This window comes from Mesoplodon densirostris, chromosome 1 (assembly GCF_025265405.1).
Source record: "Mesoplodon densirostris isolate mMesDen1 chromosome 1, mMesDen1 primary haplotype, whole genome shotgun sequence".
NCBI lineage: Eukaryota > Metazoa > Chordata > Mammalia > Artiodactyla > Ziphiidae > Mesoplodon > Mesoplodon densirostris.
In genome coordinates, this window is record NC_082661.1 from 153,775,792 (window position 1) to 153,793,254 (window position 17,463).

General features: G+C 39.3%; 1 protein-coding gene across 1 annotated transcript in view; it reads right to left on the bottom strand.

Annotated features, from left to right (window-relative positions):
• LIMCH1 (LIM and calponin homology domains 1) overlaps positions 1-17,463 on the bottom strand; it is a 338,591-nt gene that overhangs the window by 167,136 nt on the left and 153,992 nt on the right. Inside the window, exon 3 of the mRNA XM_060091444.1 lies at positions 12,237-12,306. Within this exon, the coding sequence (XP_059947427.1) occupies positions 12,237-12,306 (70 nt within the window). The remainder of the gene's footprint in view (positions 1-12,236; positions 12,307-17,463) is intronic.

The window sequence follows — 17,463 nt, forward strand, 5'->3', positions numbered from 1 at the left end:
TTGCTCCCATGATTCCTATTAACGGCATCACTATTCGCCAAGTTGCTCAAATCCAAAATGGAGATGTCATCTTCCTAAGATTATTTATCATATTTCATCAATTCCAAGTTGTACATTTTTTACCTCTAAAATAATGATGCATCTTTCCATTACTGGTATATTAACATTGTGTCATAATTTAATTGATGGCTTTTAAAAAATTAGTTATACTTTTAAAAAATGGTGTGTCTTATAATTGATGGCGTATTATTTTTAGTGAAAAACATAGAATCATAAATCCTGTGTCCACTTCTCCACTCTCACTGTTTCTACTAAGGTTAAGTAGTAGACATTACCTCTCATTTGGATTAGTTGTCTCCTAATTGACTTTTGTTGCTGGTCTTTTCCCATAATCTACTTTCCACATGGCCACCAGAGTTATCTGGAACATGAGATTCCTTTGTTTGCAGTGGCTCTTACTGCATGTAAAATGAGTCCAAACACCTCTAGACGGCACTTCTGGTCTCTACCTACTATTCTTGGTTCACTTTCCACTGTATTGATTTCTTTCAGGGATTCTGGGCTCCAGCTGCAGCCACATACAAATAGTAGCCACTCCCAGACAAGACCCAGGTTCCTGTGGCTCAAAGCCTTTCTTATTCCATCCTCTGAGGCTAGACTGTCCTCCCCCAACCCCAATGGTCTTCACCGATTGTAAATGCATGTTCAGATCCCAGGCCTTCCAAAGTTCTTACTCTCAAATAGAAACTGCTTCCTTGTTCTTCCTTGCATATTTCATTAACATTTCACAGTCCTCCTTTATTAGACCTTATTTGTACATTTTCCTCCTAGAAGGGGATCCCTTGAAAGCAGGAATTATGTCTTGAGTCAAAGTGGATTTTCACTTGGAAGGCAACACAGAACATACCATCTCTTTTTAGTGTATATGTGCAGAAGAAAACTGGGAAACAAACCTTAGATGTCATGCAAGGGTCCAAGGAAAATTGTATTACCGCTAAGGTACTGTAACTATAAAGGACACTTCAGGAGAATAAGAAATTCATGCCCTGCTTTCTCAGCAGATTAAGACAATCATTTCATTCACTGTGGAAGCACCTTTTAATTGGCTTCCAGTGATCCCTTCCTCCTGTACACAGGTCCCTGCGTAAGCTCCTCCCCCTGAGTGTGGGCTAGACCTAGTGACTTGCTTTTGATTAACAGAATATGGCAGAGGTGAGGAAACGTCACTTCTGAGATTAGGTTGTAAATGATTGTGATGTCCATCTTGTTTGTTCTCTCTCCCTCTCTCTCTCCTTCTGGTTCTTCTTGCTTGCTCACTCTCATGAAGCAAGCTGCCACACTGTGAGGTGTTCTACGTAAATAGGCCCATGTGGCAAAGAACTGAGGATGGCTTTGGCCAACATCCTGCAACAAACCAAATCTTGTTGACATACACCTGAGTGAGTTTAGAACCAGATCCTTCCCTAGTCAAGTCTTAAAATGACACCAGCCAACACCTGATGGCAGCCTTGTGAGACATCCTGAAACTCTAACCAAACTAAGCCAAGCCCAGATTCTTGACCCATAGGAACTCTGGGATAGTAAATGTTTTAGGCCACTAAATTTGGGGGTAATTTGTTACACAGCAATGGATAACTAATACACTCACCAAATAAGAAAATCAGAAAACAGATAATAAACATAGGATGAGTAGAAAAGACAAAAAAACTCTCATTGAGTCTTGCCAAGTACTCAAAAAAGATGGACAAGGGGACTAACTTATTGGTCTGATCCAAGCACTCAGTAGATAACCAAAAGCCAGCCTGTTCCAGTGGCCATCAACATTCCCCTTTACCCTGGTACAGCTCACTGTGGAGCATGGCTCTCACCAACTGACATACTTTTATTTTTGTATTCACTATGTGCCAAGTCTTTTGGTTTAGGTCATAAGTTAACTGTAGTCCTGTTTCTTAAGAGTAATAATATGTAGTGGGAGATACACCTAGAACATTCCTTTAGCTGGAAAGGCCTTAAACGCCTTTCTGAGCTGTTATATGCAGTGGGCAGCTATGTAAGGTTATCTGATAAGGACCTGAGATAATCTGTACTTTTAGAAGGTACCTGTGGAAGCTGTTACACCTGGCAGCATACAAACCATACTCACTTGGGAGGCATTGAACAAAGTAACCACCACCACCACCCCTGGCACGTTCATAGTCCACCATTCAACTAAAAGCAGGATCAAATGTACCAAAGACCATATGGGTTTTGCTGTTGTTTTTCCCTCCAGTTTGTGCTCTTTTATGTCTAAACCTACTAAAAGGCTAACCACCATCCCTGCTGCGGCTCGGTTTTGGCACCAAACTCGAGAGTAGCAAATTGAGCATTCCTTCTGTGTGTGGTGTGGAAACACAACTGAGGTTTCTCTCCCCGTGCCAGGGATGAGGATAAAGGAACGTGTGTCATTAAATTTAATTTTGGCTGAGATTCTTCACAACGTCTATTCATTTCCCTCAGTGAAATGTACCTCCTTTGCACAGAACATCGCTCAAACACCATTTTCCACTTGGCCCCCAAAGAAGAGCAAGACCACTTCCAGAAGCCCCCTCCCCCGATTGCACCATGCAACTACAGAAGAGCAGAGTGTGGCAGGAAAAACACACTGGGTGGGTGTGTTACAAGTCTCTCCTCCCCACCTGCCTATGAAGGAGAATTGTGTCTGCCTCTTCCTGAGCCTTTGTTGTCCAGAATCAGAATCATGATTCTGGGGGGGAATTGAAAGGAGCTAAGTCTAGCTGGATTGATTTGCACCTGAAAAGGCTGGGGGTTAGTAGCGGCAGAGAAAGGGGTAAGAAGCAAGAGAGACAAGAGCTAGTATAGTGTGAGTCTGAATGATTATAGGTAGTTGGGGCAGAGAGAGATTTGCAGGGGAGCTGGCAAGTATAAGGTGTGTGTGTGTGTGTGTGTGTGTGCACGCACGCGTGCACCGTGTGTCAAGACAGAAAGACAGAGAGGAGAGAGAGAGGAGGGCATTTCAGGAAGTTTTACTGCATGTTACAAATGGAATAAGTCTATGACATTTTTTGGAAAGACTTCAGTAAAGATGTCTAATGTTCCCCTATTAGTATCCATTGTTGAACTGGTGTTTCATTGACTGGGATGCTTGAGATGTGGCCACATGGAGATTGCTTTTATATGGGTGACAGTAGAAATGTTACATTTGCAGTGCCTTTTAACATAGGCCACTGCCTCAATTTGGTGAACTTAATAGATCTTAAATGAGAAGGATGAGAGGTTGTCTTCTAAAAACATATGAGATCTCCTTAGAGGTTGATGCCTCCGAACAAATGTTCGGGAGTGTTGAGGTTCAAAGATCTATTATAAGACCTGATGGAGATAGTGTAACACAGTACAAAAGGCACAGAGCCTGGAGTTGGGCTAATCGGGGTGCAAATCTCCATACTGCCTCTTATTTATTGGAAAGCTGGTAACTTACTTCTTTGCACACTTGTTTCCTGAGATTAGTAAAAATACAGCAATAACTACATCGTAGGGCAATTGTAAAGATTAAGAAGGATCATCAAGCACTGCACCTGATACCTAGGGAGGTATTAGTATACGATGGTTGTCCTTATGGTGCCTTACGCCTCTGGCCTCCCTCTTTGCCTGCTCTGCCTCCCTCCTGGCCTAAAACAACCAGGAAGAAAAACAGGCAGAGAACAGAAGCCTGACCAGATTTTTCTGGGGGAACCTATATGATAAACTGCTGAAGGGAAGGTAAATGCTCTAGAATGTCTACATGAAGTTGTAAATATAAACCTAAAATATAAGATATTGATAAGGATGAGCTGAGACAGACAAGAGCTAATCTCCAGTTAGGATTTGCAGGAAACTACTTCTTGGCAGGTAGACACCCAAAACACCTGGGACTCAAATTTACTGCGTTGTCATCTTCCTAAAATTATGACGTTTGGGTAAAGGCTTTTCACTCATACTACTCAGTTTTCAACAGCTTCATATGTCTAGCTTTGTCCAAAACAATATTTTTAATCTTCACATAATGTGGAAATCTCCACTGCCTTTTCATCCTTTCTCATTCTCTGACCTCCCTCAAACAATGAAACATCAACTGTTCTGGTATCAGTTTCATAAAATAAAACAGATACCTTTTGAAAGCTTCCTAAAGTCCACAGAGTTTATGGGAATTTACATTTTTATCCATTTCAGAAAGCTCAGCTCTGAGCATATTTGAAATCTTATCTTTTGGTTAAGGAAAAATACATCTTTTTTTTCTAAAGAATAAGTTTTTGAGTGGGTTAGAGTAACTAAAATGGTAGGATAATTCTACCAGGTACATTCCTGCTATAGCCTACTGAACTTCAGTTAGTGCAAATTTCCAGCATGCATCAGGTGAAATGAGCCCTTTCACAGAGCTTGGAAAGATATTTTTGAAGCTTTTGGCCAAGAGGAAGAAAAGAAAGAGATGAACTGAAAAAGTGAGTCTTTGCTTTCCCCTATTTCTCACAAGAGGTAAAATAATTGTCATTTACATGTGTTCCATTTTCAACTGGGAACACTTGTGGGTGATACAACCAAGGAGAAGGGTGGCCTGTGCTTTAGATTCATCTCAGCTTTTACTGTTTGTGTGATCTTCCCCTCTATGGACCCACATGTCCTCATCTGTAAAACAAGTATATCTAAGATGTCCTTCCTGCTGTAAAATTCTTTTTTTCTCAGATTGCTTTCATCCTCATGGATTCATATGCAAGATCAACCAAATGTTTCATGACAGCCCTAGGAAGGTTCAGCACCCAAGGACAGAGTCCCCAGATATCTATTTCCAATTATACTTCACACGTGAGTGCACACACACACACACACACAGTGGCTGTTACAATTAAAATCTGGGTGAGAAAAGACTTAATCCCCAAATTCCTATTGTAAGCAAGGATTTCATACATTTGTGTCTCTTGCACAGAGTCTGATGTTTCTGGGATGAAATGGAATTTAGTACGATCTCTAATGACCATTAAATTGAATTTCAGGATATGGCTTGATTATGCAATACTGTCAAACTGGCCAAATAAAGGGCAGCATTTTAAAAAGTTGTTGGTATGCCAAGACCTAAATTTGAGGTCTTTCTCTCTGGCAAAATCTAACAGTATCACTAACACCTAAAAAAGAATGCAAGCATCTGCAGGCAGTCACCACACGGCTGCATATGTCAGCAATCATTACAGAAGAAACACAGACCTGGATCCAGGGTCTTTGCATTCTTGCCAGGAAATGATTTTCAACTACTTTGTTTTAACACCTTCACCCCTGAATTCTTTGTAACCACAGCTCAACTCAGGGGCTAAAATACACCTATTCATGCCTTTGTAAATCTACATGTGTTTATAATTTGGGATTGCTATGTGAAAACACACTTTTCTATTTATCTTCAAGTCAAGCAGCTGGGCCATCTTAATGGATTCTTCTCAACACCAGGCCATTAAGACACACAGGCATGGGTTCCAGGCATGGAAAACCCTCTGGCCATACTTCTTAGATCTCCATGGCCTCTGCTACTGAGGGCTGCTTGATCAATACAGGGTCAGTGACCTGTCAACCCCCTGACAAAGTACAAATCAACCTAGAAGTCTGTAGATGCACTTGAGGAATGCTGTTGTTCTTTCCTGAGTGTCACAAATATGGATGGAAGAATTGTCATGTGAAGAATATACTCACACAAAAGGCTGCATCTCTACACATCTTCAAATCTACTGCTTAACATTAAAAGGATTATACACCATGATCAAGTAGGGTTTATCCCAGGAATGCAAAGATTCTTCAATATAGGCAAATCAATCAATGTGATAAACCATATTAATAAATTGAAGAATAAAAATCATATGATCATCTCAATAGATGCAGAAAAAGCTTTTGACAAAATTCAACACCCATTTATGATAAAAACCCTCTAGAAAGTAGGCATAGAGGGAACATACCTCAACATAATAAAGGCCATATATGACAAACCCACAGCCAACATCGTTCTCAATGGTGAAAAACGGAAACCATTTCCTCTAAGATCAGGAACAAGACAAGGTTGTCCACTCTCACCATTACTATTCAACATAATTTTGGAAGTTTTAGCCACAACAATCAGAGAAGAAAAAGAAATAAAAGGAATACAGAATGGAAAAGAAGAAGTAAAACTGTCACTGTTTGCAGATGACATGATACTATACATAGAGACTCCTAAAGATGCTACCAGAAAACTACTAGAGCTAATCAATCAATTTGGTAAAGTAGCAGGATACAAAATTAATGCACAGAAATCTCTTGCATTCCTATACACTAATGATGAAAAATCTGAAAGAGAAATTAAGGAAACACTCCCATTTACCACTGCAACAAAAAGAATAAAATACCTAGGAATAAACCTACCTAAGGAGACAAAAGACCTGTATGCAGAAAACTATAAGACACTGATGAAAGAAATTAAAGATGTTACAAACAGATGGAGAGATATACCATGTTCTTGGATTGGAAGAATCAACATTGTGAAAATGACTACACTACCCAAAGCAATCTACAGATTCAATGCAGTCCCTATCAAATTACCAATGGCATTTTTCATAGAACTAGAACAGAAAATTTCACAATTGCTATGGAAACACAAATGACCCCGAATAGCCAAAGCAATCTTGAAAAAGAAAAACGGAGCTGGAGGAATAAGGCTCCCTGACTTCAGACTATACTACAAAGCTACAGTAATCAAGACAGTATGGTACTGGCACAAAAACAGAAATATAGATTAATGGAACAGTATAGAAAGCCCAGAGATAAACCCACGCACATATGGTCACCTAATTTATAAGAAAGGCAGCAAAAATATACAGTGGAGAAAAGACAGCCTCTTCAATAAATGGTGCTGGGAAAACTGGACAGCTACATGTAAAAGAATGAAATTAGAACACTCCCTAACGCCATACACAAAAATAAACTCAAAATGGATTAAAGGCCTAAATGTGAGGACAGACACTATAAAACTCTTAGAGGAAAACATAGGCAGAACACTCTATGACATAAATCACAGCAGATACTTTCTGACCCACCTCCTAGAGGAATGGAAAAAAAAACAAAAATAAACAAATGGGACCTAATGAAACTTAAAAGCTTTTGCACATCAAAGGAAAACATAAAAAAGATGAAAAGACAGCCCTCAGAATGGGAGAAAATATTTGCAAATGAAGCAACTGACAAAGGATTAATCTCCAAAATTTACAAGCAGCTCATGCACTCAATATCAAAAAAACAAACAACCCATTCCAAAAATGGGCAGAAGACCTAAATAGACATTTCTTCAAAGAAGATATACAGACTGCCAACAAACACATGAAAGGATGCTCAACATCAATAATCATTAGAGACATACAAATCAAAACTACAATGAGGTATCACCTTACACCAATCAGAATGGGCACCATCAAAAAACCTACAAACATTAAATGCTGGAGAGGGTGTGGAGAAAAGGGAACCCTCTTGCACTGTTGGTGGGAATGTAAATTGATACAGCCACTATGGAGAACAGTATGGAGGTTCCTTAAAAAACTACAAATAGAACTACCATATGGCCCAGCAATCCCACTACTGGGCACATACCCTGACAAAACGATAATTCAAAAAAGTCAGGTACCACAATGTTCATTGCCGCACTATGTACATTAGCCAGGACATGGAAGCAACCTAAGTGTCCATCGACAGATGAATGAATAAAGAAGATGTGGCACATATATACAATGGGATACTACTCAGCCATAAAAAGAAACGAAATTGAGTTATTTGTAGCTTATGTACATCTAACATCAAGAATATTCCCCTGTTACCACAACTACCTTAGACAAAATAGTTATCATGTAAAAGAAAATCAACACAGAGAGAACACTATTATCTAATATTCAATCTACACTCAAATTTCCCCAACCATCCCAATAATGTCTATTATAGTTACTCTTTCTCAATCAAGGATCACACATGGCGTTTGGCTGTCATATCTCCTTAGCCACCTTTCATCTGCAACAGTTGTAGGGGATGGGGATGTGTCTTTAATGACACTCACAGAATTAGGGAATGCAAGCCAGATGTTTTATGGGAATGTCTGTCAATTTGGACTTGGCTGATTGTTTCCTCAGAATTGGATTAGGCTAATTATTTTGGCAGACACTCCATCAAGGTGATGCTGTGACTTCCTAGTACATCACTAGGACACCTGATATCACTGCACCCATTAAAGGCATTGGTAAGTGTGAGCATGGACTTTTACTATTTGTGTGATCTTAAAGCTACAGTGCTTGAATGTGAATACTAAATCATTTACACACCTTGAATTTCCAACTGTTAACAATAGTTATTCAAAAGTCTTACTCCCCAAATCATATTTCAGTGCAGCTTTTATGTCTCTAATATAGTAACTCATTTTCTCATAAACCAGGAGATGCTAACTGCATTCTATAATAAAAGATCACGTGGACCATAAACACTAAAGGTTTCACAAAGGAGGTGATTTTGCATTGGGTCTTGATACATAAATAGGATTTAGTCAAGAAGAGCAGAGAGAGAGTACCATATTCATAAGAAGTGTCATGAGAAAAGGCTTCATACATGACAGTGAATAACATTTGAGGACCTATGAATTGACTGTAATAATCCAGGCAAGAGATGAGGAAGACTGGCTCTATGCCTTACCTAGTGGCCAAGGAAATGCAGACAAGTAGACAGAATGAAGAAAGTTGCCATATTCTCTGACAGCTCAACTAGGACAAGTGCATGTTTATGATGCCTTTACTGACACTGGTGGGTGTGAGTGGTCATTTAAGTCTAATTTTAATATGTTCAGTTCGAGGTGCTGGTAGGACATCCAGATGGAGCTGTCCAATACACAGAACAAGAGGCCTGGAGTTCAGGAGAAAAAACTTGGTGAGAAGTGATGACTTGGGTCATCCTGTAAAGAGTTGAGGTCATGAAAACAGACAAGAACGTGAGCGTAGAAAGGAAGCAGACAATAGATTTGAAGAGCAAACTCTGGAAGAACATTAACAGGATGGGGGAAGGGAACAGAAGGGTGGCAGTTCTGTTTCTTGTTGGGACCCCAACTAGTGCGCTGGCTTTTGGAAATGTTGATCTGAAGGTAATTGGAGGAGAGGAAAAAAGAATTTGACCAGATCTGTAGATTTAGGAATCATGAGTGAATGGGCAGTAATTAACTATACATAGATAAGTATTTTTTTGGTCTAAAGATAACTCCGTTGTGTGTTTTTTTTCAACATCACCAAGAAATTAACTCAATTCTGACACTATTTACCTGGAGACAGTGTCAGATGGCCCAGGTCAAGGGCTCAGTCCCATTAAGACTGCCCCCACTTCAGATATCAGTCTCAAGTCCAGATTGGTAGCTGTGCTTCTGACTAACTAGCTATAAATCAGAGGTTCCCAAGATCCCCTCCTTGGATTTGATTAATTTGCTAGAGTGGTTCACAGAGCACAGAGAAACATTTACTTATGCTTATCAGTTTTTTATAAAGAATATTATAAAGGATCCAGATGAACAGCCAGATGAAGAGGTATATAGGGCAGGGTATGTGGAAAGGGGCACAGAGTTTCCATGCTCTCTGGGTGCGCCACTCTCCTGGAATCTCCATGTGTTCACCAATCTGAAAACCCTCCAAACCATGTCCTTTTGGGTTTTTTATGGAGGCTTCATTACATAGGCATGATTGATTTAATCATTGACCATGGGCAATTGATTCAACTTCCAGCCCCTCTCCCTTCCCCAGAGGTCAGTGGGGTGGGACTGAAAGTTCCAACTCTCTAATCACGAGGCTGGTACCCCTGGCAACCAGGTCCCATCCTTGGGGCTTTCCAAAAGTTGCCTCATTCAGGTGGGGCTGAAAGGAGCTTGTTATAAAGAACAAGATACTCCTTCACCTTTATAGAACTGGAGCTATTTCAGGAACTGATGACAAAAGACCAAATATTATAACAAAAGATGCTCCCATTGTTCCTATCTCTTAGGAACTTCCAAGGGTTTTAGGTGCTCTCTGCCAGAAACAGACAAAGCCCAAATATATATTGTTTATTATAAATCACAATATCACGATAACAAATGAGTAAAGAAAATATAAGTGATATAGGAGGGGGTAAGTGAGGAACTATTAGTTGGAAAAGAGCAAGAGCAAGAAAAAGGAGGAATGATGGAAAGGACAAAATGGAAAGGAAATTCAAATGAAAAAGGAAAAGAGAAGAAAGAAAAGTCAAGGATATACATGGGAGTAAATCAACAGAAATCCGCTGGTTTTCTTGAATCACATTGCCTGCCTGTCCCAAAGTAGAGGCAATAGGTAAAGAACAACACTTGATCTGCTGTAAGAATCCAACATAAAGTTAATGCATGAGTCTCAACCCCTTAATTTTGCTAAAATTATTTACGATTCACACTTTAAATTAATGTTTCAAAAACCCTTTTCTCGGGCTTCCCTGGTGGCACAGTGGTTGAGAGTCCGCCTGCCGATGCAGGGGACATGGGTTCGTGCCCTGGTCCGGGAAGACCCCACCTGCTGCAGAGCAGCTAGGCCCGTGAGCCATGGCCGCTGAGCCTGCGCGTCCGGAGCCCGTGCTCCACAACGGGAGAGGCCACAACAGTGAGAGGCCCGCGTACCGCAAAAACAAACAAACAAAAAAACCCTTTTCTCCTTAGCTTCTGGACTGAGGGCTGCTTGTCTCTGCTCATGTGGATTTCACTGGAGCCTTCCTGACTTCATGCTGTAGGTTTTGCTCTTATAACAATAAATCCCAGACCTCCAAGGTCTGGAGATTCCACAGGCTTGGGGCCAAAGAGCCATTTGTCAGCATCATTAAAGCCGTGGCCTTAACATTTGGAAGAGATGGTTTTAGTAAAAAGTTTTAAAATAACTAATATATGTACACATTCACATATATAATATATAATATACATATATAGATTTTAAAATAAAATTATTCAAATCCATTCCTTCCAGATTTAACTATCTATCTATGTATATATTATTTACTTGGTTACATGATTCTGACAAATGAAATTAGAAAGACTTTTACTGACTAATCACCAATGCACTACCAACCAGCATGGTAACTAAAATGCATCTGCAGAAATAGCAATTCTTACAATTTAAAAAAATCCATTTTATTCAACTCACTGAAACCATGTACCTAACTATGTCACTCCCACAGTTCTCAAACGTAATTTTTTTGTTGGTGGTGCATCATCATGATATGACTATGAAACTGTTTAACAAATCATCAAAGGTCTAAGGATGAACCTGCTTAAATTCCTGACATTTTTCTAACTGTTTTCTGGAAGACCACCTGCACAGAAGGCAGTCACGATGGAAAGACTGCGTTGCTACTAGGCCACATACGCCCTCAGCTTTCTGTGCACACGTGTGTCTGTACACGTGCTTGTGCGTGTGAAGGCTCATGTGTGAGCTCACGTGCATGCACCTTGTTCCTTCCGGAACTAAGATTTGTTTGTCTTTTGATCTTCCACCTTTTTCTTCTTACTACTACAAGGTAACGATAATTAAGAAATTAAAATTAGTGCCAAGAATTATGAAACATATCAAGGCATGAAAAAAATCCTGCATCTGACTACATGTGAACATTTGAGTTTTACTGGGTTTAGATGGGTAGGTTCAGAAGACCCAGGGATTTGCTCAAACAATTCTCCAGACGACATTAGAATCACCTGTGTCCATTATGTCTTTAGAAAGTTGGTCTACAAATGTGGTACTTAAATGCAGGTAGATTTTTAAGATTGAAAACAGCAATTTATCATGAAAGTCCTGCTCGTTCAACATGAAATTTCTTTCTCTCTACTTCTTCTCCCCTTCATTCCAAAGGAATGTAGAGAAGAACTGAAAATGAGAAAACCGTAATTACAATTGCCTTCCTCCCCTGGGGTCAGCCAAATTACCAGCCTCTCACCCCAAAAGGAACTTACCTCTTTAAGAATGAATGTCATCCTTATCACTCATGGGAAAAATACAAACAAAGATTAAGATGCCATTTAGGCATAACTGCAATCTTTCATTTTTAAGTGACCTCTCAGTTTAATGGCTTCAATGCATTCTCATTCACATGGAATATAGGAGAAAACTGTAATAAATGGCACTGTCATGACCCTCAGGTTAGAGCAAAGGAATATTGGAAGATAAATCTCAATTCTGGATACTCACCAATCCTGCAATGGGGGTTGGCAATCTATTGATCTTTTTAACAAGTCCTGGCTTTATAGCATTCAGCAACCTGTCATGAAAAAGGCAGAATGTCAAGTGAGACATAAAGCAAGATGGATCACACAAATCACCTTTATCCGAGGCTACAACTAAATTGCTGAATAGGAAAAGCAGCGAATTTAAAGCATGTAGTAAATCTCAATAATCTATGAGCCTTCATGCATCCAAGTGAAGAGCTGTGCCAACACCAAGTTTGTCTGTGGCAGGTGAAGTTTTAGAATTTGGAAATGTTGGGGGGAAAGAAAGGATGGAGGCTGGGAGGAGCTTCAGAGGAAAGGACAAAAATGTGAGCTGGATTGAGGCTGGGAGAGAAGTGCCTAGTTTTGAAGCCAGGTATTACTACACAGCAAGGCTCGTTCCCAATTCTCCTGGCTAAGGCAGGAGTCTCTCCAGGGATGCAATAAGTGCAGAGACCAACATCTATCTTTGCAAATGATTTGCCAAGACTAATTCTACTTCCAGACCCTCTTGCTCTTTGAGGAGAGTGGCTTGTTAAATGTGGTGAGCTTCACTTAAGAAAGGAAAAAATATGTTTAGCAGGAGGTTAACCAGTCATATCCTGAAGATTTTAAACAAGGCTGACCACAATTCCCTAGTTATAAAAGATATGTGAGCAAAACGTTTTCGGGGTAAAGGTTGAAATCACGTAAAAATGGTAATACAAGCAAAGGAATGCAAGAGAAACAACCATAACTGTTTGTCTTCAGGAAATATCAGTTCAGAGTGAAAAGAAATAAGGAAGGCAACTTGTAAAATGAAAATAGGGTTGGCATCAGGGTGATGTGGTAGAATTGTAGCATTTACCAACTAGGTTATTCATAAAGGAATTATTGAAGGTACAGGGTTGTCGAATGGAAGCATTTATTCTTACATTAGGGAATTAGAGGAGAGAAGATCAGGTAATTTATCTCAGGACACATGGCAAGAGAAACTTAGGCAGGGGTTTAGTATAATTCAGGGGTCAGCAAACCATGGGCCATGGACCAAATCTGGCCCAATGCCTGTTTCTGTAAACAAGTTTTACTGGAACACAGCCCTGTCCATTCATTTACATACTGTTTACTGCTGCTTTTGTGCTATGACAGCAGAGCTGAGTCGTTACAACAGAGAACCTATAGCCCAAAAAGCAAACAATTTTTACTATTTGGCCCTTCACCAAAAAGTCTGCCAAACTCTGTTACCATTCATGCAATCTAAGGTTATAGTAAATTCTGAAGAACCTATGCTTGATAGATTTCTTTAAACCAGTGACAAAAGATTCTTTGAAATAGTTGAATAATTAGTCTTGAATTCAGCCTGTATTTTACTTTGACACCTCTATGTATTGATATATTGAGAAATGTCAGTACAATGGTTACAACAGACAGGATATTTCTGGTTTTGCACTAAGAATTGCCTGTTCTTGGTCACTTTCACTGCAATTCCAAATGCTGCCACCAAGAGGTAACACCCAGTGTAGACACAAAAAAGTAGTGCCTTTTGGCCCATTGAGAGCCAGGATGGTGCTCCTTTCATGAATGCACTTAATTTTAACCATGAAGTTATAATCTTCTCAAAAAGTGCTTTTATATAGCTTATTTTGGAATTATTGGTTTTTCAAGTTAGAAAGCAACTTGTTCACTCTTCTCATTTTACAGTTTAAAAAACTGAAGCCTGACGATGATGAGCTGATTAGTGGTACAGTCAGGCCCAGCTCCCAAGATCCCTGAATCAACACATTCTCTGGCAGGGTTAACATCCCATAGCACGTGATTCAAAATAAACAGATAGATATGATGTCTCCAAAGCAGATTGTAAATGTACAAACTTCTTAACATACATTACTTTTCTCATTAGTTCTTAACAGTGTCATTTTAAATAGTATTTGTGCACAATTGTTGAAAAAGGTCCTTGCGTGGATATGACTGTCGGTTAACCCAAGCTGGCCCCAGGCAGTCGGAGGCACTTCACCCTCTCCCCTGTCCTAGGAATGTACGTTCTGCCCACTATTCCCACAGTGGGAGCCATCGTCAAGCATTCAGCCTTGAGATAGTAGTGTGCTGTTGAGACCATCTGGACTGAATATCTACTGAACCCAGTTAAAGCATCTGTATAAACTTTTAAGATTCTGGCAAGATTCTCCTCATCTTTCAGCCGCCCAAGACAAGCAATATATGTAAGTTCTCTTGCTTATTAACCCTGCCACCTACAAATCTGGAGCTATCTGCCTCTTTCTTCGGGCTCTCCTTGCCTTCCGTGTCTGGGGACCAGATTTGAATTTCATGCTGGGAAATCCTGAGGTTGCCAACCAACAGCAGTGCTGACAATTCAAAAGGAACCAAAAGGATATCCAGTAAAACTTAAGTTTCACTGTCACCAGGATCCCACGGGGCCCTAGACTATTCCCTGAAGGTAACCTTAAAGACTTCCAAAGAAAATGTATAAAGATATTTGTCATTTTTTTAAAAAAGACAGGTGTAGCATATAATATGCACTGTCCTACACCTTATTTTTCCACTTATCAATGCATAATGGAGATTAAATAATTGACACTGCAGAGCATGCCTTCTCAACACGTGTGGACCTATGTCCTTCTTAATACCTGTGGACAAACTGATGAGGAGCTGAGAGAGGGGAGGGACAGCACTGGCTCTGAAGTCCAACCGGCTGAATCCAAAGTCCAGCTTGGTCACTCATCGGGGGAGTTAACTTGGGCAAGTCTATTAACACCAGTTTCCTCAACTGTCATAGAGAAACAATGGTAGCAATTGCATAGGTGTCAGTGAGGCTTAAATGTGACAAAATATGTGAGACGCTAGCACGGAGCCCGGTGCATAATAAGTTCTCTATAAATGGTTCTCTACATTTGTGTATAAGTATTTATATATACTAATGCAATTCACAGCATTCTAGATCAACTACTTTCTCTAATACTTTTAGCTTTTTCTAATGAAATAAAATACCATTATATCTGGTCCCTGAACTTTGTTTCTAATGATCCAAAGTAAAACAAAAATAACAAATACCCTACAAAAAAATTCATAAATTAAGAATCTTTTTTAAAAGAGGTACCCATTTTGTCTTCTATATCTAAGAATTGTATTATTTTTAGTAACAGTGGATCCATCAACTCCTCTTTTATACATGTTTAGATTTTTAAACAGTTTTAAATGCTTCATTATATTCATCCATTGTAGAATTATAGTTATAGAGCAGAAACCTTTCCTGTCACGTGAAGTTGTAAAAAAAATTTTAATGATAGACCTTAATTAAAAGAGCAACCAAAAAAATTACTATGATGTCTATCCAAATGTTTAACAACAAATTAAAAGATAAAAAGCCACAGTGCTCTTAAATATTTGGGATATTTTCAAGATCAAGGCAGCTGTATTTTTTCATGTAAACATTGCCCCGGTTCCATACACAGTTTACAGTACATGACAATAAAAGATAACATTGAATTCACATTGTAGAAATGCCCACCACCTGCTTATCTTGTATTCTGCATTAAACTGAGGACATTTTTTGTATATATTAGAATCAGATAAGAAGTTCAACAAAACAGCTATGAGCATGAGTCAAGGATATTTTATTCACTTGAAATTTTATTGAAAACCACTGTTGCCCTCCTATCTATTAAAATATAAATATTTTCAATAAATATTTATTGATGACATGCTTTAAAGTAATGGTGATGATATTAATATTTTATTATTTATGAACCTTCTGAAATGCATTGTTCCCCCACTCTCCTGTCCTGCAGAGACAGGTCATGTATTCACTCCACCATTTTTATAGAAGAAAAGCTTGAGCCCCAAACAGGTGTGAAGCCTTCCCCAGAGACATGCATAGCTAGTTTGCAGCCCAGTTTGGAAAGCCTACTGCAGCTTGGTGCTTTAGAAACTCCAGCTTCAGTATGTATCATCAAAGCACAAAACAATAACAACAACAAACCACAGAAAACAAACAAAACCCAATAAAAAACTATCTAAATACAATGTGAGAATATTAACACTAGGTGGGAATAAAAGGAAAATGGAAGCGGGTGTCTGCTGGGAAATGGTCACGTTTCATCTATGGATGACATACAACATCCTCAGGAGGAATTCCAGCGAAAAGGAGGCGGTCTCTCACTTGCGGCAACTCCCCACTTAGCAGAACCCCACACCAGTTTCCCACGTGTGAGCCCCAAAACCTATAGCTAGAAGGAGAACAGTCTGCCCTCTCTGTCTGGTAACAGATTAAATTTGTACTCATCTAAAGACATTTCTGGGACATTGGCATAATTTTAGATAACAAAAAAACACTGGTGTCATTCCACGTCTCCTGCATAAATTTACCCACAAAATAAAGATAATTTAAAAACTGGAGATTTGAGAGCTAATTAGGATGAACTGATATCCAGATATTTATTTATCTAGCAATTATTTATCAAGTGCCTGCCATGTGTTGCACACTGCTCTAGACCCAGAAGGCAGTAGTGGAGAAGACAAATGAAGGACCTGCCCTTTAGAACTTATCTTCTTAGAACAAATGAGTATGTGGGGCAGTGGGAGGAACAGAAAATAAACCAGTAAATAAATGAGAGGAAAATTTCATATTGCATAAGCACTGGGAAGACAAGCACAGTAACCCACACGGGTGGTACTTGAATCAGGTGATCAGAAAGCTGCTCTGGGGAGGTAACATTCGGGGAAAAAATGGGAAGATACAAAAGTATTAGCCAAAGAGAGACTGGAGACAAGAGTTCCAGGCAGAATGAACAGTAAGTAGAAAGGCCTGGAGACAGGAGTGGGTTTAGTATATTCAAGGGCCAACATGGCCAAGCAGAGTGAGTGGAAGGAGGAAACACATGACATGACAGCCAAGGTGTAAACAACGTCCAGGCTCAGGTAAGATGTCTAGATTTTTTTCTAAGTACGATGTACTTAGAAGTACATCAGATTTTTAAGATGAAGACTGAAATTATCTGATTTATAGTTTTAAAACAGCATCATAGGCAAATAGTATTAAAACAAATTTATAACTATATATAGAAAATTTGTGTTTATTAAAAAATCATGGGTATCAGATAGATGAAGAAAACATCATAAATAACTTATAACGCTCAGCAGTGTTATCACGAAGAGAGTGTAATGAATTTGGAGGAAGTTGTCTAGGTTTTAATGGGTAAAACACACATTAGCTA